The 20,717-nt window shown below is 40.8% G+C and overlaps 1 protein-coding gene across 1 annotated transcript in view; it reads right to left on the bottom strand.

Annotated features, from left to right (window-relative positions):
• Positions 1 to 12,512: 12,512 nt before the first annotated feature.
• Positions 12,513 to 20,717, bottom strand: part of pcdh11 (protocadherin 11) — a gene marked incomplete at both ends in the record, with an annotated part of 120,828 nt that continues 112,623 nt past the window's right edge. The window contains one exon of the mRNA XM_080841176.1: positions 12,513 to 12,913. Coding sequence (XP_080697302.1) covers positions 12,513 to 12,913 — 401 coding nt within the window. The remainder of the gene's footprint in view (positions 12,914 to 20,717) is intronic.

Below are 20,717 nucleotides of genomic sequence, written 5' to 3'. Positions count from 1 at the left end.
TATGAATCCTGTTCATACAATTCATAAAATGAATCATCCTCAAAAATGAATGAATACTGGTCACTGCCTTTTTATCTCATGTAATGGGTAGAGAATATCAGATTTCAGAGAGATGTTGGAAGCTGACCGTTGTCAACTGATATTCTGTTCATTTTAATTTTAGACCATTGTTAATGCTTTAATATGTATGACTTGGATAATCTCTTGACATTATTTACATAATTCACTTTTTTCATTAAACTTATTAATATACAATACATAATGCAAAGGTCATTGTTGCTGATGAGTATGTGATCTGACATCTTGTGGTTCTGAATATCTGACCAACATAGCATTTCCATTTCCAGTGAAATTAATATTTAATGGAACTAAATCCTAATTTAGTCATAATCAGAGGTCTCCAGATGGAGGCATTGTTTACAAGTAGTTGCAAACGATATGAGATCTGTGCATTTACTTAATTGCCGTTTCAGTACAAATACTGTTTATTATTTTGAATAATCCATGATCAGGACCAGGATTACACTGTGAATTCTGAACAGTGTGGAATATGGATGTGCATGTCCTTACTACATGCTACTATTTTGACTATAAAACATGTTTATCAATAATCAAATGAAAACAACAATATGTGTTAAACCATTCTGTGAGGACACAGAGTTAAAAACGTAGTTCTTAGTTGTTTTTCTTTGATGTCCTTCGGCGTCATCTTGTTATTTTGGCACAGACAGTAATCATCAGACCAGCCAATTGAGAGATGGAGTAACGAGAGGCTCAGACACACGAGGGATTGACTCCATCATTTCAAAAACATGACTACCTCCTCGTGGCCTCTTATGAGGATTTGTCTGACATTTCAAAGGCTTTCCTCCGAGTACTGCTCACTGTCTTTTTCTCAGTCATCTTAAACAGCAAATCTCGAAGCATCAGCTCGCAAAGCTGCCTGGTCCTCATGTTTTGTCCTCTTTGGAATTGCTGTCTCTGTGCTGCGATCCAAACAGTCATCCGGGAGAGATAGTGAAATTAAGGTGTTGCCAAAAAGCCCATTGTACTACAAGACCTTAGGACACCTTAGGACACCAAGCTTGATATACTGGCAAATAACTGCTTCTGTACTCTGTTCGACAGTTTTTTTTTTACTCTGTGCAGTGCCGTCACCATGTTATAATCACTAGATCTCAGTCATTTCAGTGGCAAAAAACAATGCCTACCCCTTCATTTTGTAAACAAATAACTGTGGTTGGTAATCTGTAGTGAGTTTTCAAGACCACACAATGCTTGTTTCAAGCCTTTTTGTGGCATGTAATCACTACACTGCTACACACAGACACGTCAATACTAACATCATTGTAATTTACCCCAGCCACTATGTTTTCTCAGACTCACGCCAGCTGAAACCACTTAATCATTAGTTTCTTGTCATACTGGTAGTTGAATGTACAGATGACACAGACACGGGCCTGTTTATGGGGACTTTCTACTGGACAAAATAGTAGGCCCAATCCAGGCATCCCCAAGGTTATTGCAAATGACAGTTTGATCTGTGTTAGACTTTAGAAATGGGCTCGTCTTCCCTTTAGGCATCATACTGAACGTTTGTGAGTGACCAACAGCTCAGCTCCAGGGAATTGATGGGTAACAGATTAATCATTACCTCCGGCTTTGTGTCCTTATCAGCCTCTCCCTGGCCCACATTTGGCTTTGGATGGTGGGGGAACAGACTTTGTCAGCATTTCAGTTAATCAACTGATTGAACCGCTCTTGGCATACAAAATAAGTGTGAACATTCGGTGTAAATTTGTGTTTGTTTTTTTGTCTTGTCTTCTCGATAGATAGATGCTTTATTGATCCTGAAGGAAGGCATCCAGTGGCTTAATACGACCCACAATTCAATATACACAATAACATTGTAGCAACGTACACAATACTAATAGCCTGGCAGAGGTGAGTGCTGCTACTAAACAAAAGAAACACACACCCACCAATGGTATCTCAATAACATGCATCAATATACAAATGCACAAGTTTGTGTTTCTATAGTATAGTTTCTTTTAATAGTGTTTGTGGTAATGGCATTTTCAACTGTATATTTGCTCCAAGTGTGGCTAAGATTGTGCAATCAATACAGATGCACGGCTGCATTGAAGAAAGTAATGTTTCCCTTGGTAAAATTAAGATACATCCCCCCTTAACTTTCTAGACCTCTTCACTCCTCATTGACTTTCTCAGTAGGGAACATCTGAAATTATCATTTCACAGGTAAAATCGGTAGAAAATGAATTATCCCTCTTCATCAACCATGGCCCTTATTGAATGTGTTTATTTCTTTAATAAAGGAGCGAATCAATTAGGGTAGACGGTTCATCTGCTCTCCTCTGCATAACTAACCCCCACAATGTTAAATGCATCAAATAGAGCTTCTAAGCGGATGGTGATAGGTTGGGTTATTTCACCCTGTAAGCTGCCGGTTGTCACACTCAAGAAATAATGAAACAAATCGTACAGGACCCTTGATTGCCTGTCTTATTTTACACATACTTTTCCCATTTGACTTTACAACACTGCACGAGCACTGCAGTCCTTTTCAGTGTTTAGCAGTTCACTCCCATCCGCGTTTGTTTTCAGACCTTTCCTCACTGTCTTGAAACAGGTCTAATATTCCGGTGAGCTAACAGCATTTTCTCCAAAGAATTCAATGAGGCTGTCTATCAAAAGAAGCATGGTCTACATAGCTCCATGGCAACAGGCCAAGGGCCCTACACAGCAAGTTATGTGTTCCTCAAAGGTTATTCGAGAGGTTCATCCTGCTTTAGGGCTCGAGAGACAAGACTGCAATATCAAAGCTGTCTACCTCTGTCTGAACTCTCCCAACAAGTAAGTGATATACAGGGTGACATTAGAATGGTAATGCCGTTGGAGGTCACAGCCTGTGTGGTGGTTATTCCATCTTTTGATGAGTCTCTTGGGATCGTATGATAATATAATGTCAGGATGGAACAACACTGTACGAGCACAGAGGTTCCAGAGCTGACTATATCTGTTAATGGGTAGGGTTAAACATAAAGATAACACAGGGTTATAGATTGAAGAAGATGCCGTTGGCAAGTTTTGCATTCACTGGGCACAGTTGGGGACAGAGAGCCAAGAGTATTTGACTATGTAATGTAATGTGTGTTTTGGTCTTTGTTTTATTTGTGTGAGGGGGTGTAAGAGTGGTGTATCTGTAAAACAAAGAACAGGCGATAAAAAACATACTCCACCCACAACTACTACCCAACTACTACTATGGCTGTTTCTGCTACTAGTACTTCTAAAATGAATAACAATAAATCACTGAAAAATAGATTCAGCTGTCCCCATCGAACCTCTCATGACCTCTGGATAAGGTCATTTGTGTCACAAGTAAGGTTAAGTTTCTCACCGTAACATCATGGTTTATCACAGTATACCTCTAACAATGTTAAACAGCGCTCACCAATGTCCCATAGATTATAATGTCTAACAGAAACCTCAGTGTTGCTTGATTAAAGATTGCGTTGGGAATTGCCAGTGAGCAGGTATAGCTTTCTGTGTCACTATCATCAAAAACATTCCCACACGTCCATCTTCTAGAATCTGTGATAAAATAGGCCAATACACCAATCCAAAGTCTTTGCACACTGTGGGCTACACATACGTATATAGTGTGTGTAAGACACTTCACTAAATTCTACATTGGATCACTATGAATGAATATATAAACAGTATATACAGTTTTTCAATACAAAATGTACAACTATCTAAACGAAAAGAAATAAAAGTTGCTGTTCACATTAACTTAATAATATTCCTATTCTAATCAAAGTGATCTGATGTGCTATGGGTCAGCAGCTGGTAGTTGAAGCGAGCCTGAAAGGCCGTCTATCCTTACAGCTGTGTAGCTGATTACTGAAGCCATATGCTTATTGTCTTTCAAATATCACCTGATGTTAATGGCTCTGGGTAAGACTGAGAATTCTCCCCTCTGTAGTTTATGGCTGTCTGGTTGTATGCATAGTTGCCATTATGACTAAACTGAATCAGCAAAATAGTCCTGTCCTATAGTACAGCACACTAGTTTGGGTTAACAGCCATTGGTTGGGTTATGCCTATTTGATACATACACCCTTTCCCCATATTCCAATCAGTGTCCAATTAAAGGGTATGTAGGGATCATTATCCAGTTGTTAGATTTGCATTATTTAAATTAGGCATTGGAGTTGTCAGTCATTAATCAGGGCTCAACGAGAGCTGTCAGAGTGTTGTCATGCTTGTAAACTCATTACTCTCCGTTTAATTTCCTCTTATCACTAAGATCCTTAACTTACGGTCTGAAGGTCTGAAGGTCTAAAGGTGAACCGTTCAGACTGTTGCAGATAGCGGACTCATTTTCATTGTTTTAATCAATTCGGCTATTACCCTGACTTTGAAAATAGCTTTTGTCTGTAAGGGAGCTTTTGTTTTGTGTTAGGGCAATAATAGATCGCCCCGCTGAACCCATTTCATTTACTCTTGCATGTGTGCAAGGATCCTCTGGCCAAATATATACTGTCTTCAAAGTTCACGTGGAGGCCATAAAAACTCCTTTCTTTTGTTCTCCAGACATTAAATCAGTGGCATTACAGACATTGAAATGTTTGCCCGCTTTGCATTGGTTTTATGTCAAGTCTATTTTTGCCAGGCCAAACACCTTGATGTCCATTATCAGCACACATAATTGCAATTGATTTTTTTTCTTATTCACACCCTCTTCTTTCTTTGTTGTATCTTGTTGCTGTAGGAATGGGGGGCTCACTTTTGTGTGTGTGTGTGTGTGTGTGTGTGTGTGAGAGAGAGAGAGAAAGCGAACGTGTCTGTGTATATGGTGCAAACACTTGACAATTTAATTACAGAGAATTGAAAAGGAATCTTTAGGACAGGATAGGAATTTAGGAAGAGATGGTTTGAGGCGTACAAAAGAGAACGCAATAAATCAAGATGAGAGCTCCTACTGTTCCCATTAACCAGTCAAAACAAATGATTGAGAAATAGTATAGGCTGTTCCACAACACTTTGCCTGGGACTTGAGGTTGCTTCAGACTTGGTTCTTGGACTATTTTTACAGTTCTTGTAGAAATGGACTGGCCTGTGGCAAAGCCTGGCAAATTGAATCCTGCCTGTGAAGTGAGGAAGACTGGGCAACATAATGTCATTACAGTATCAGGACATAAACCAATGTGGCTGGATTGGGCTTAATAACTGAATTAGCTTACCCCTGCTTTTAACAGATTTAAACAGACACTTTTTTCAGGACCAAAAGAAATCCCCTTTTTGTGTGTATTGCAAGCATCAGGGTTGGTTCTGGGGTTACAAAGGTGGTGTTTGTATTGTGTTGATCTCAGTGTGAAACATTGCCTTTTTAAGCAATTAAGATGACACATATGCTCTTTTTTGCGTTTGTTTGTTGGTGCTATTGATATTTTGACTTTCTACAGGGGCTCAGATCAACAAAGTACATTCTTCACATCTCCTTCAGATAAGTGAGAGCCATTTTTAAAGACTTGCATGTGAGTGTCCTATCCATAACAAAGTGTGCAGTGAAAGCAGGAAATGTCATCGGCTACCATGTTTTGCTAACTGCACTACAAGTTTCTGATTATACATTGCCATTGACACATCATATTTGTGTACATGTGTTTAAGATGTTATGATAATAGTTTTTAAGTTCAAAATATTTTTTCTATATGAAGAAATAAGGATGGAGTCTCCTGTACATAGGCCTCTGTCCACACCGAAGTGAGCGTCTCCCGTTCTAAACCACATTGGCTTACATTACATTACTCCGACTGTGCAATGTCCCACTCACTACTTGACAGCTTGCCAAATAATTGGTTGAGAACATCACAATGATGATATTGTGACGTAGACGGAGGACATGATTAGGACTGCAACACAGGGTGGCCAGTAATCTAAAACACCCACCTCACAGAACACACAGAGACACACAGAATATGGACACTACTACTAATAAGTAGACATACTCAGTTTCTTTGGACATGAGTCCAGTGATTTAGTCGTATAACATAAGAGCAAACCCTCCTTAAAACAGAAGCACGATCAGATCAGTGATATTTAGCAGCAACTCCAAGAATACCAGATGTTATTTATACAGATGAACAGTCTTTATTCAGATAAAGCAGCCTTAGTCACGTCTTCAGATTTACCTTTTTTTTTTTTTTTTTTTTTTTACAAAAAACACATATGTTGCCTGTAAAATGGTACCTCTAAACTGGAAATGGAATGTAAAATGTTTGCTTAGAGAGTTTATAACCATTTGATGATATCCATGGACATGTACCAGGTACCTGCGGGCTGGCCAGTTTCTTTTAGGGGAAAAGCACTTTTAAAGGCTCGTCCAACAGAAAGGCCTGTGGTTATGCTAACCAAGGTTGGGAGCAGCATTTAATTAATAGAATCAGGGGCAAAAGATTAGAGACAGAATAATGGCTGGTTGGGATGAGAGCTTGCCACCCTGCCAGCCTAGGTGTATGAGGGGAGATTTGGATGAGCTCTGATTACCACAAATACTCTACAATGCCAATAGTGACTGCTCAATTTGACAAATTTAATAACAGGCTAGTTTTGAGTAACTGCTTATTTGCAAGGTATTTGAGTGTCTGTTTGGAATAGTGGAATCTGTTTGAAATTGTTTTCAGATCATTTATTTGATATGATGCCACTTATTAGAAATTATACTCTTTTCCCTCCCTCTGTGACACACATGCAAACACACATGCACACACACGCAAGCACACACAAACACACACACACACACACACACACACACACACACACTAACAAACACACAGGCCTATTATTGGTAAACAAAATGTTGTCACAACAACAATATGATTGACTTTGAAGTCTTGCACCGATGATGTATACACTTGGTTTGTGTAAATGAAAACCATGCAGTTTGCTTTAATGCCCATAGACATGCATTATAATCAGGACTTCACGCTAATGTGGAATTTCTGGGATTGCACACCAAAAACGATTTTGAAATTCATAGTTTGTTCTTTACCTCTAAAGTTTCCTCAGATGAGCGTCTCAGAAGCAATCTCTTCAATTATGAATTATTCACCAGATATTATTTCAAAGGTCATTTCATAGTAATTAGTATCCTGCTGTTGACCAAACAGCCTCAAGGTACCTGATGGCCAGTTTAATTACAATTTAAAATGAGCATGCTATTTGACACACTCTATATGTCTGACCACAGCGTCTCAAAGATGGTACTTTGAAAACTAAGTGGCCTGGCTCAGGAGACCGATAAGCAAAGTTAACTTGATGGCCAAGAATTCATAATGTGATTGTTTAAACATTCTTCATTTGGCGCGTGATAGAGATCATACCATCCTATACAAATGGAGGCTAGAAGCTACAAGTAGGTCTATGCTGATCCACATATTGTTGTTATAAATAATGTCCTTCACCAATGGTTTTGTTTTTTTGTTGAAGTTTAGGACAAATGCACTGACAGAGAATTGCATTCCAGGTCCTGATTTTTCCAGGTTTTCAAGGACTGCACGAACCCTGTGCCCCCCCCCAGAGCATGGCGTTACATGGACATATAAGGAATATGTAGAGTACCCACTGGTTACAGTGTCGCTGAAGAGAATTGACATGAAAGACCCTCTAGTTCAGACTCGTAGTCACCCTTCTGAATTGATCAAGACAAAATAGGGTTGATTAGCTCTGTACACTGTTAAGGGTAGCAGTCAAGTCCAATATAGCTGACAAAATACCCACAAGCTGGACCGTCTGACAGTGAGTAGAGTGGCTACTCTGCCAGCTTGCTGCCAAGGCCTTGTGTGCGAGAAGATCTGAGGCTTTCTCTGTGTTGACTTTGGCTTTTGCCTCCCTGCATGTTGGCCTTTTTGTCAGAGCGAGTCAACATCTGCATGTGTGTGTTGCCCTTGTTTTTGGCTCAACTGGCGGTAACTTATTTGACTTCATTTCCTGTCATCTTGGAGACTGGGGTCCGTGTTTGGAAGGTTCTGTGTCCAAGGATGTCATGTAGAGGCCCAGCGGAAAGCCACATTGTACAAATATCTGCATCCTCATGTGGAGATTAAAGCACAAACATGTAATATCTGCATCCCATGTGGAGATTAAAGCACAAACATGTAATATCTGCATCCCCATGTGGAGATTAAAGCACAAACATGTAATATCTGCATCCCATGTGGAGATTAAAGCACAAACATGTAATATCTCAATAGAACTGTGCATGCTCCATTAACAAACCCTTCGCAGTTAGCACAGACAATGGGCTGCCTTGGGTTACTAATGCTGACAAGAGCCAGGCCTCTCGTCTACCTCCGATAGGCCTTCTCAAGAGCCAGGCCCTCTAATCTACCTCAGATAGGCCTTCTCAAGAGCCATCCTCTCATCTACCTCCGATAGGCCTTCTCAAGAGCCATGGCCTTCTTTCACCTTCTCCTCAACCACTGTACATCAGTGTCTCCGCCAAGTTTGGGTAAAGTACATCGGCAACAAGACCAAATACTGCTTTGTGCACATTGAATTGTTGTGCCGGTCATGGGCAGTGTAATACATTTAAGCCTTGCTAGCATTCCCAGTTGGCAAACACCATGTAAACTGTCAGCAAGCTTTTAGTCAGTAATACAAGCAGAATACAAATATCTACATGGACGATCAGTTCTTCTGTAATGTCCCTTTTCCAATAAGTTTCACTCCTGGTATAGAGTGTTTAAAAAAAAGAGTTCTCTCACAGCACACAACACAGTGTTAAAGATACACAATATTTAATACTTCAAGTAAAATTTCAAGACAGAAAAATCATTACAACAAATGAAAATGTTTCTTTTCTCAGATTTTGATGAAATATTTGACAGGGGCATGGCAATATATATCTTTAATCAAACAATTGTATATATGGAGCACATATGAAAGCCATTTGAAAGCAATCGTGAATTACCACAAATGATTTACTTACAAGCAGTTGTATTATAGCAACTATGCAATATTGTTATGAGTTTTTATACAAGATAATTGGCGTGTACTTACAATATTCTGGTAATGTCTAAACCAGTATAGATACATGCACACACACACAAACACATCCACACACACATCTACATATGTGTTCATTTACAGTACAACAGAGATTGTCTTCTCATAGTTCTTTACTCCATTATTGTCATAAGTCAACTGAAATAGATACCAGTCTGGCCGCTGCTATACGTACATAGGCTTGTTTTCCAGCAATTTTGTTGGGTTACTGCTACTGTAAGTATATATGTACACATCCATTTATTGTGTTGATTCATTTATTTTAATGATTATTTAAACAGTTTTAAGGGATATCTGTGTGTCTTCCTGAAACTAGAGAGGCGTTCTCCCTGGCATCTAAACAGGGAGCAGCGTCTGAGCAGGATCACGACCACCTCTCACTCTCATGATGATGATGATGGGCGTTTGACAGCACCCACCACCTGCCAGGCTTTACAGCACTGACTGAGTAGTAATAATCACGGTCCTCTATGGGGAGGTGAATTATTACTTCATGCAGATGAGGGTATGAGACCGCTGCTGGGCTGAGAAGAGCTCAGTCAATGCTGTACGTTAAAGTGAGATGTGAGGTGGCTGCTTGGTTGAGAACAGCTCAGTCGATGCCATATGTGGGATGCAGCCGCAAATGAATTTGAAAAAATACTTTCTCTTATTCAGCAGTTAGTAAAATAAATACAGCCCATTAACATTTACCCGGTTTCTTGACATATTAAATTGAGGACAATATTTGATCCCCCCCAATCTATTTTTTAGTAGATATTTTTATTCATTTTGCAACTATTTTTTTTTTTAGAAAAGTATAAAAGAAGTAGGAGAAACAGGCATGCAAAACTCAAAGGCATTTTATCACAGAGGTATCACCTACCGCTGCTCATACACGGTTTTGATCCACTGGGGAAACCTTTGGCACAAAGAACATCTGCCACGTGACACGGATTCATGTTGGATCTTTAAATGTGTTTTCTTCTTAATCAGATCCAGAAATGGATAGTTTACAGGATTTAGCATTGTCTGGTGCAAGAATTAGTACTGGGGGCTGGAGCGGTCAAACAATGAAAGGAGATGAAAACTGTCATGCGAGATTCTAAATTTAAAACATAAGAATCAAATCTGTATGAGCAGTATAAAGGGTTTATCCGAAAGCAGTGAGACGTAACAATTATACAGTTAGTTATCAAATAAAAAAAATGCATTTTAATGTTTTATGGTGAAGCTTATTGATTGAAATGTGTCACCTTTTCTTCCTACTGCGGACACACACACCGGCCATTAGAGGGAAGTGAAATGATACACCACACACCAACATCAATTTACAAGACGCTCTTCCTGTCCTGTAATTATTCTCCTCGATTAATTTAATTAGCCAAAAATGAAGTTTGTTCAGGGACTGCCCATCGGTGTAACTGAGCTCTCTCTCAGGTCGATTGACAGAATGGCCTGTCGTCGCCGTAGCATTCTTATGGCACGTATTAGTGCCTGCCGGCTCGTTGCCATAGCATTCTTATGGCACGTATTAGTGCCTGCCGGCTCGTCGCCATAGCATTCTTATGGCACGTATTAGTCCCTGCAGGCTGCAGCTGATTCATTGCGAAGTCATTTTTTGGATCAGTGACCCATGGGGTTGGGTGTCATTAATGTACACAAGGCAGAATAGCCACTAAATTAGGAGGTAAGTGCCCTCTAAAAATGTCAGCTGTGTTATTCTGCCACTGCACCAGGAGAGCAGGATCAACCACATCGCCCAGAATGGAGCTACCAGCCAAAACATTCCTGGAAAATGTTGCAAATGTTTTTTTTTTTCCCCATTGATCGTCTTTTTGCTTATGAATTTAGAAATCGATTTGAACTATTTGTCGAGGCTTATTTCGGAATCATTTCTGGAAAAGCCATCTGCTTTTTTTTATCATGGCTTTCCTATCCTCCAGTGTGGTTTCCCCGTATTTAAAATGAGCCAAATATGGGTGAGTTAAAAAAAAAAAAAACGTAAACGGTGAATGCTTAATAGCTTGCATTACCACCTGAAGATATGACACCTCACCAACATCATCACATCAGCACTCATTTCAAAAGCCAGTGCTTCTGGAGAATTCTTGTATGTAAATATTAAGGCTGCATTTGATTTATTTCCCATCTAATGAGCTCTTCGTATAAACAGTGCATAAACACACAGCGAATGCATGGAATTGTAAGTGTATTTTTCAATGCACATACAGTGCTTGAAGAAATTTACTTGAAATGAAATACATGAAATGTCAGTTTTTTTCTGCTTTGTTCATTGGTTAAGCAGAGGCCTTGGTGGTTGAACAGAGGAATGTTGCAAAGGTAAAGAAATAACTAGCCAATTAGAGTATAACAGTGCAGTCTTCCACAACTATGACTGCTATGTTGATTACAGATCAAAGTAATTACACTATAGGGAAACACTTGTAATTGGTTCCATTGCACTATGGTGCATAAATTGTATATTTTAGGGGGGAAACTTGATGCAGAGAAGAAGAGGAAAACAAAGGACGTCTCTTTAGCACATCTGTCTGTGCCTTCCAAGGCTGAGATAATGAGATCATTTTGAAAATGAGTAGGTTCTTAATAACCGGAGAACAGGCTCTTCAGACGTGTGAGCACCAGGGGACTGCTACCTAGGCTCTTTGTGGCGAAAAGAAGACAATATTGAAGAATCGGGCAAACTGAGCAAAAGGTTTTCTTTCTTTTTTTTTCTTTTTTGCATTTTTGCATTGAGGCTAATCATGTTTTCGCAGTCTTAGTATGCAGACTAAGACATAACATCAGCAGCACATTCAGGAGAGGGTTGCAGTTTCATTGTCTGGGATTCTCAGGGTAAGTGGATGTTTCCAGAAACACATTGCAAATATTACTCTAGCACACTCTAACACACCCAGCAGACTCACACTGACATTGACCGACCTGACCTCGGCAGTCTCCATTCTACTTGTTGGATACCTAGGTTGCATTTCTAAAAAATTCAAACAAACATATAATACATCCTTGTTAATCACCAGCGAATCTCTGAAGCTTTGTTTAATGTACGGTACGTGCCACTATCTACCAAACACATACTCATTCCATTGTAGTTTTTTTTTCTCCTTTTTTCTCTCTTTTTAAACTGCTACTTTGGTTTAGAACTAACATTTACTTTCTGTACACTGACTTCATTTAAAATAATTTTTTTTTTCTAACATTTTCATCGTTCCTTGTTTTCTGACATCATATTTCTTTAATCATTTTTGATATATTCACAGTTGTATTCACAATTGTTCTTTTTTGTTTTCTTTTTTGACTTGTGATCACCATTTTGAAAACCAATTTTGTCCCTCTTTTCTCCATGTTAGTATGATGTAATTTATCTGGGTTTGAATCCTCAGCTGAAGCCAGGTGCTCCGTGGGCCTCTGTGGCTCTCCTACAGCTGATGCTCATGCAAATAGCCTGTAGATCCCATGCTGGCAGAAGTCGTCTGCAGGCCCGACGAAGACGAGAAGCTGGCTAAAGGAATGACCTTCACCGGGTCCTCCTTCTTGCTTGAGTGTCTGTCCAGTGTGTTGTAGAACGTGGGCCGGCCGCTCCCCTTGTCGAGATGGTCTTTGGGCACTGACCTGCAGAGGGTGTGACGCCCGTCTGGCATGGTCCCCTGGGCCCAGGTCTGCTGGAACCCAAAGGAGGGCAGAGTGGTGGTGGCGGACGTCTGGAACTGGGCCAGCGCCGGGGGCATCCAGCAGCTGTCGGAGTGGCCCAGGATCAGGCACTCCTGGGTGCAGGTCTCGGAGGCCTCAGCGAGGGCCTTCTGTAGGTTCACTTCGATGGCTGCAGAAGAGACAAAAAGGCACAAAAGAAAGCCATGAGCACTATAAAGTCAAGCTGCAGAGCACCCCCCCCCCCCACCCCTCCACATAGTCTTAAGGATTACGAAATTGCAGTGGGATGAGACTGTATAAAGAGAACAAACCAAATATTATAAGCTGTATTTCCTTCTGAAGTTGACCTGCAAATGTCGGCCTTTTAGAAGAATGAAAGGCAGCGATAAATGTTTAATTTATATCATAATGAGAAAAAACACTATCAGTACATTCAATTTCCACTGGAATTCCCACGGTTCCAAGTGTTTACCTACAATATGCACTCTATTCCCTGTAGCTTAATTAAATCTTAAAAAAAGAGTCTGTTGTTTGTGTCTCATCTTCTCTTTACCATATTAAAAAATTAATGAACAGCCTAACAAACCATTGTTTATTTCAATTGTTGTCACTAAAACACCTTGTTTCCCCAAGTCTGTTCAACTTCTGATCAATCGGGCCCAATAAGACGAATCAAGCATGTGTCATTCGCAGAATCTCAGGAATCCTCGCTCTTCTCTCGGCACACCGGTTTGCATATTTGACAACACGCGCGTGCGGCTCCGTGAGCGTAGCTACGAGCAGCTGCACTTGATTTGCATGGGCGGTGGAAAGACTGAAAAGTCGAGGCACTCCGACTATCCAATCTCATTAGGCTGGCACTGACATTGCATGTGAGATGTGTCTAGGAAAAAGGCTTGGCTGTTGAGCCCTGGCAATAAAGCCTGTCAACGTAGATAATTAGAATGTAAAACAGTATGCAGAGAGGCAAACGGGAGCCTGCAGTGCTATGTTGCTTAACCCACTAAGAAAAAGAGGGCCTTGTTTTAACACCACATCAGTCCTGCAGGCATCAGCTTCAAGCTGTCACATAGAAATAATTTAGTATATTTGCATAAGTAAGAATGCTATCAATAATAGAAAGGGACAGGGTCTATGGTTTTCTCCCTCCACGTTGGCTTGTTTTGCACGCTAAGGATATCTTCCATTCCTTACAGTTGGGATGTTCCTGTAAAGCTTCAGTTCATCCCCGAAATGTACACCGGCTAAATATATGTGTTAACGCGTATTAATAAAAAAAAGTAACATTCATTAAAAATCTGACAATAAACTCTATAAACGAGCCAAGTCACACCGAGCAGTGTGAAGACGCACAAGGAAGAATATCACACTATTTCACATCATTTCAGTGATATGAAATCATGTTCCTGCAGTCGGAGCCGCCTGGACTATGGGGAGGTATTGGCAGGTGGTGTTGGCAGTCGCCCCCTCTCCCCTTCAGCATCCCTGCACTGCCTCAGAGCGCAGTGAGTAAATCAGCGGAGCAGTAAACGTGTCACCTTTCACAGGGTCACTAACTTCATTAAGGGAGGGAGAAAAAAAATGATGCAGCTCACTCATTTTCTAAGCAAGCACAAGAAAGTCCTGACCACCTTAATCACCGCTTTCTTATTGGCGGCTGTCCTCCTCTACGCTCGCTCTTATAATGACTCGAGCATGTGAGACTCAATCAGACGCACTGAAACCCACACATCATCACGCAAAAACACCCGAGCTGGATTTTTTTTGCACCCAAACCGCACAATTGCAAAGTGTTGGTGCCCGAGATAGAAAGAAATGAGCATACGGGGGGGGGGGGGGGTTGCAATTACATAATGTTTGAAAGGCATTTGCTTGTGAAGGGCTTTCCAGGATGCAATCTGTATGAACGCACAGCTTGAGCTGTCAGCAGGGCTATGTCAACACCCAGGAGTGCAACCTTCTACCTTCTTTTCCGTGCATGGGAAATTTCATATTAAACAGCTCAAAAGATTGTAGTTGCTATCGGTTTCCACTTGACAGGGACTAGTACTGCTTGACTGATGTTGGTGACAGCTCTGGCTGCAGTCGTCAGCCGCAGGCAGGCCTCCTCTTCTGAAGCTGTTTAAGGGCCTTTTGTATTCTGGGGGAAACAGTAACGCTCCTGTGGAGCTCGAAAAAAGAATCGCACTTCACACACATTGTGGACTTGCTTGAGTTTTTCCATGTTTTTTTTTTTTTCTCGTATGTTTTCCGGATGTTTCTTTTTTGGGGTGTATGTTTTTGGTGCATTGGCCTTGTTGCATTAAAACATTCGCCAAGAAATCGTTGAGTTTGTTCATCATTAATGGCACCCCGTCTTTTTGGATTGGATCTTTTGGATGTTTACTCTGGCTTAGTGCTCTCTGTTCTCTTCTGATCTCGTAACATCGGTCTAAGAAATGGGGAGAACAGGCAGCCACTGTAAATACACGCTCCCAGTTTCAACAACACTAAACCTATGATTCACAGCACCTCCATAAAACCAGTTTATGTCTTTAAGATCTCCTCGATATATAAACATTGTCGGTGCTCTTATAGAATGAATGTTGCTGCTGTATCTCAGTGTCTGTCAACAACACCACTACCCAACTATGAATCAAAGTCTAGCCACTGGTTTCTCAGCAAAAAGTCATTTTTGTAGTTTTCTGTAAACAGGCCCACAGTGATTCACTTTCATGCTGTGTGGGGACATGTGAAGCGTCTCTACTGCAGGAGTGAGATGTAACAAACAGTTTTCTATTGACTTAAAAATGGTAACAAAGATGTTCAACTGAATGACCCGCCTGGGATTTCCAGCAAGGTTGGTCAGGAAATGATCACTTAAGTCATTATGTCAGCATGTGCAAACCCATTACCATCAATTGAGCGGCTAATTGCATAAATGTAGAACATCATTAATTTGGTTCTCCAAACAGCCTTTAATTGGCTAGAGTACCTATTCACATGTGGAGATGCACACGGTACCAGAGACAGGTTGTACATTTAGCTGGCCATATGCTACAAGAAAATAAAAATAAATCATAGGTATTCTTTTAAAAAGTTTAGTGCCTTTAGTTCACAGTTAGTTTGTTCCAATGAGATGTCCTTCACCACAGCTATTTCCATAGTTTACTCCTGTGAAAAGTTTGTTTTTAATGGCTTTCTCAATGTCAGTTCAGTCTGCACCACAGAACTGGGCAAAATATAAAATAAAACTAGACATATTGCTATTCATAGAAGTTCCAAAACTAATTCTAGCAGTGTTATCCCCTAAAGAGTCAAATGATATTACATTTTGTTCATAGAGAAATATAGCGCGCTTTTGCATGTGTGTGTGTGTGTGTGTGTGTGTGTGTGTGTGTGTGTGTGTGTGTGTGTGTGTTGTGTGTGCATGTGTGTGTGTGTGCGCGCGTGCGTGTGTGTGTGTGTGTGCGTGTGCGTGGGTGTGTGTGTGCATGTGGGTCGTGTTCATGCATGCAATGTTGATGGAGTATGTATTGAAAGTGCAATTTCTAAGCACAGGGTGTGTGCATCCTGTGTATATGTCTGTTTGGTTGTGTGTGTGTTTTTAAGGGGGTGTATGTCTATTTGCTATCCGTGTCTATATTTGGTCTGGCGTGCACAGCCGTTTGTGTGTGTGTGAGTGGGGACCAGAGATGATAGGAGAAAGAAGGGCATGTGATTAACATGATCTCATGCTGTCAAACAAATGAAATTTGAAAGGAAATAATTAGGTTTGTAATTACTTTGACTTTATCATTTTCCTGCACACACACACCCACTCCAACTTTACATCTGGATTGGCAAATGGACGGTCATTAATAATAATGAAGCTATTTAACCCCATGGGCTTTTTACAAGGGGAAAGATGTCATTTCTCATTCCGGGGTTAGACACAACCATCAGTTGAAATAAGGAGCCCACAATTCATTGTCGTGCACCAGCGAAAGGCCACTTACTGTGCTCTGGATGCATTTCATCACCATTCATCCTCTACGTCACCCTAATAACTTATCTCTGTTTATGAGAGATTTATACTTTTACTTTTGTCAGGGGATCCATATGATTTCATGCTGCAGTTTGCCATTATGCATTCATGGAGCCACCAATGTACAAATGTACAGCGTGATATACAGAACGCAGTGACAAGCATTGCACACATAAATTATGACTGCTGGGGAACCAAGGGCAGTCCACCCCTCCCTCCCTACCCAGCCTCCCTCCCACCCGCCTGCCTATATTTTATGGACACACTGGGCTTAGTGGTTGAGTTTCACTAGCCCTGCAGGGTTTGCACTATTACAGAGCAACAGAAGAGAAGCCGCAGCATTTCTCTGAAGCTAATGCAGGAGGCTGTGCCTGCCATAGAGGACATACAATGCATGTGTGCCATGACAACGGTGCAAGGTGCAGTCATGTCATTCCACAAGGATGTGCTTATTCCATGACATTCTCATTCACCGAGTTAGAATCCTACTCTGTCTCGCTACATGTTTTATGTTTCCATGGCGATGGGAGCTCCACATGATTGAGCAGGACTTGATTTAGTTTCTTGGGCTTTATAATCACAGAGGGGCCTCCGCTGAGAGTGGCGTCATGGTCATTTAAATCTGCGGAGGCTGCAACAAAGACCGTTGCCACCATAATGATCAAACATCTTGACACGCGACGCATCCGTGACACAATTATTGTCACCCGCATTATTGTTCCGCACAAAAAGGGTGAAATGCTTAATTGTGATTCTGTGAAGGTATTGCACCTTGACGCGGTGAAGGTGACACCCGTTAAAACAAGATGTTTGCTTTAATATCTAGCGTTTGTGCATCAATAGTTCCCTGCCCTGTCACAAGCATGTAAAAATCCAGTGTGAACAGCAATCACAGTCCATAAAGCCAGTATACATGTAAGTATGGAAATGAGCTAGGGGAGGTAAGCCACTAGATCACCTGGGAAAGGGTTCATTGCTCTTCATGCCTGCTGAAACACCATTAGGATTCTCTTACAGATCATAACAACATACCATTTTATGACAAAGTTTATTTGAATTATCATTAGTCAGTATCAGTAGTCATAAGACAATACTATCACACAGTGATCTGTTGACATATTGTTATGTTCAGATAGACTAAATGCATTCGACCTAATGATAATGATATGAACCCTCATCAGTGCTGTTGACTGGCTGAATAGACTGGCATTGAAAAGACAAAACTGTATACATTCAATTTAAGCTGACAAAAGAAATAACATTGTTACACTTCCTGCTTTCAGATTTCTGAAAGGATGGAAGAAATAGCAATCCTCTGTGCTGCTGCCTTGTACTCAGGGTCATTTGGCCATTTCAGTGTGCTGGTCTACCTGTTGTCTTGACTTGTATTTCTGTGCACAACAAAAATTGAGATACATGATAGTGTTTCTACTAATTGATCAGTGTTGTTCTGTGTTGTTTGTTTTGAAAAAGCTTTTCCAAAAGACACAAGCTTTGCAAACGTAATTAACTGATAAATGATGGCCCCTAAGTGATGTTAATTGCATGGGCATTTATGAGTTAACTGACCTAGTCTTCAGGTCAGCGATTGGATTTTATGTGGCAGGTGTTCACTTAACTCGGATAACATTCTGTTTTTGTTCCAGCACAAAAAAACGTCTCTCATTAATTACCACCGCATACAAATACTATCATTATTCATTATTACTCATCAATATTTGAGCAACAGTGACAATCCACTATTGCCACAAACTGATAGCTGTAATCATTCTTGGACTCTTGGACGCTTTTTAAAGATCTCCAAAGGGATGGTTGAAGGCCAGGACTCGTCACATTTCTAAATTCCTGATAGCCCTTCAGGAAGGCATTCTTCAGATTTTGGTCGCCCGAAATGTCTTTGAATTAGCCCAAAAAGAAAATTTGTATGTATAAAAGTAGATATTCTGTATTATATAGATGTATATACATTGTCATTTCTCTTTGTGAAATGTTTATTTACATTGTGTTTGTGTTGCTTTGTGTCTCTTCAACTTAAAAAAGGGTTTATAACCGTGATACTTCATTGCTCTGGGTTTCTTGCCATGAAGCTACTGAGGACCCATCTTGACTGAGAGGATGATAGGTCCATGAGATTGCAAGGAGGCACCTGGGTATACATGATTGATATGAGCACACAGATTGGGTATACATTAAGGATATGAGCACACAGATTGTGTATAAATTAAGGAGATGAGCACACAGATTTAATTTGGTTCCATTATAAAAGACTAGACTCCAATTTTGAGTCTCAATATGCATTGTGTGGATTTGAATTGTATGTTTATCTCTTTGTTTGTTGTGCTATTGCCATTGCCATTGCACATCCTCTTTCTGGGACTTTTTTCTACCCCCCCTCTCTACTCTGTTGTTTGACCCAATGCAACTGAAAGTAATTGCACCCAGAAAACAACATTTAATGATTACTTTATCTGAGAGTCCTAGAAAGAGAAGTCCGAGACAGGTACTTTCAACAAAAGAGCAGGACTTTTCACTCCGACACACAATTTCAGACAACAAAGAATATTATTGACTTGGCTAAGATTAAAACACCAAAACAAATAACAGAGCAGAATCAAGGACAAAGTGCACACAGGAAAAAACTATCCCTGTGAACATTGTGGGTCAACTGCTGGCTTCTTTTCTTTTTGTTGGCGTTGATTAAAAACACAGTGTAGATAACAGATTACATTTCATTTTGACCCCAAAATAAATAAAAAAATCGCTTCACACACACACACACACACACACACACACACATACACACACACAGTCTTTTGAATAATAAATTGTTCATCAATTTTCTGTTTGTACATTCAGTCTCTCTCTCTTTCTCCCTCTCTTTCTCTCTCTTTGTCATTCTCTCTGTCCTTTCTCTTTTGTGACAAAGTAAGACTAGCCACCAAACACGAATTATTGCTGTGGACAGCGTCTTATGTTAGGTTGTGTTGTCCATCTCCTTTCGCTACTTGACTTTTTCTGTCTGTTTCGTTTTTTTTTGATGACTCTGATTGTGTGACGTTCGTTATGTCTGATGGGCCCCATGTCTCCCTCAGGCGGGGCCAGACCGCCATTAGAGGCAGAGGAGAGGGTTGGGTGGTCGGGGGTGTGATGGAGAGGGTTGGGTGGTCGGGGGTGTGATGGCGGTGGGCTGCAAGAGTGTCAGCGTCAACACAATCAACACTGCCCAAACACACAGCGTGTGCCAAGGAGATGGGAGCAACCCACACCGTAACAATCCGCAATCAGCGCTGATCATGATAATAACACAGAAAGTGCTACAAGATCCATGCGGCGCACTCCTGGCCAAGACCAGTAATTGTGTGGATAGGTTTGGTGTGGAAAAAATACGAAAGATGTTCATGTTTTATTTGGACCACAACAAGAAGGGGGGGGGGGGGGGGGGGGGGGAGAATCCTTCTTCATTTTACACACAAAATATTTCCCAGTGCCATCAAGTTTCTGTATATTTCCGTGTGGATTTCTGTGCTTGTCTGTTTTGGACGTGGGAGGGTGGTCTAGATTTTTGTCACAGGAGTAAAATATTCTCGGGAAAATGTGTGATGAAATTTTAAAGGAAGGAAACAATTTCATGGGGTAAAACATCCACCTTGTATACGGAGACGGGGACTCATGTGGAGAGATAACAAAGATGGATGGAGCAATATCTGTGAGAGATAAGGAGGAGCTTTGAAGGTAAGGGCATCAGCAGAGCCATGCCCTATCCACTCCTAAACCAGGCTGCCATTCATATCAGTTATTTGTAAAGGTGGATGGTCTACATGATGCCCGACTTCTGGCTCAGTGTGGGAGGTTACCTGCATCCAATAGGATTTCATTGACACTGCAGTCGAGAGGAATGCCAGTGCTGAATAGATTCAAAATAACAACGATCTTCAAACAGTGTATTAAGGATGTCAATGAGCTACAT

Source organism: Sprattus sprattus, assembly GCF_963457725.1.
Source record: "Sprattus sprattus genome assembly, chromosome: 6".
Taxonomy (NCBI): Eukaryota; Metazoa; Chordata; class Actinopteri; order Clupeiformes; family Clupeidae; genus Sprattus; species Sprattus sprattus.
Note: the sequence above shows the minus strand (reverse complement) of the source record. Positions and strands in the feature narration are given on the sequence as shown.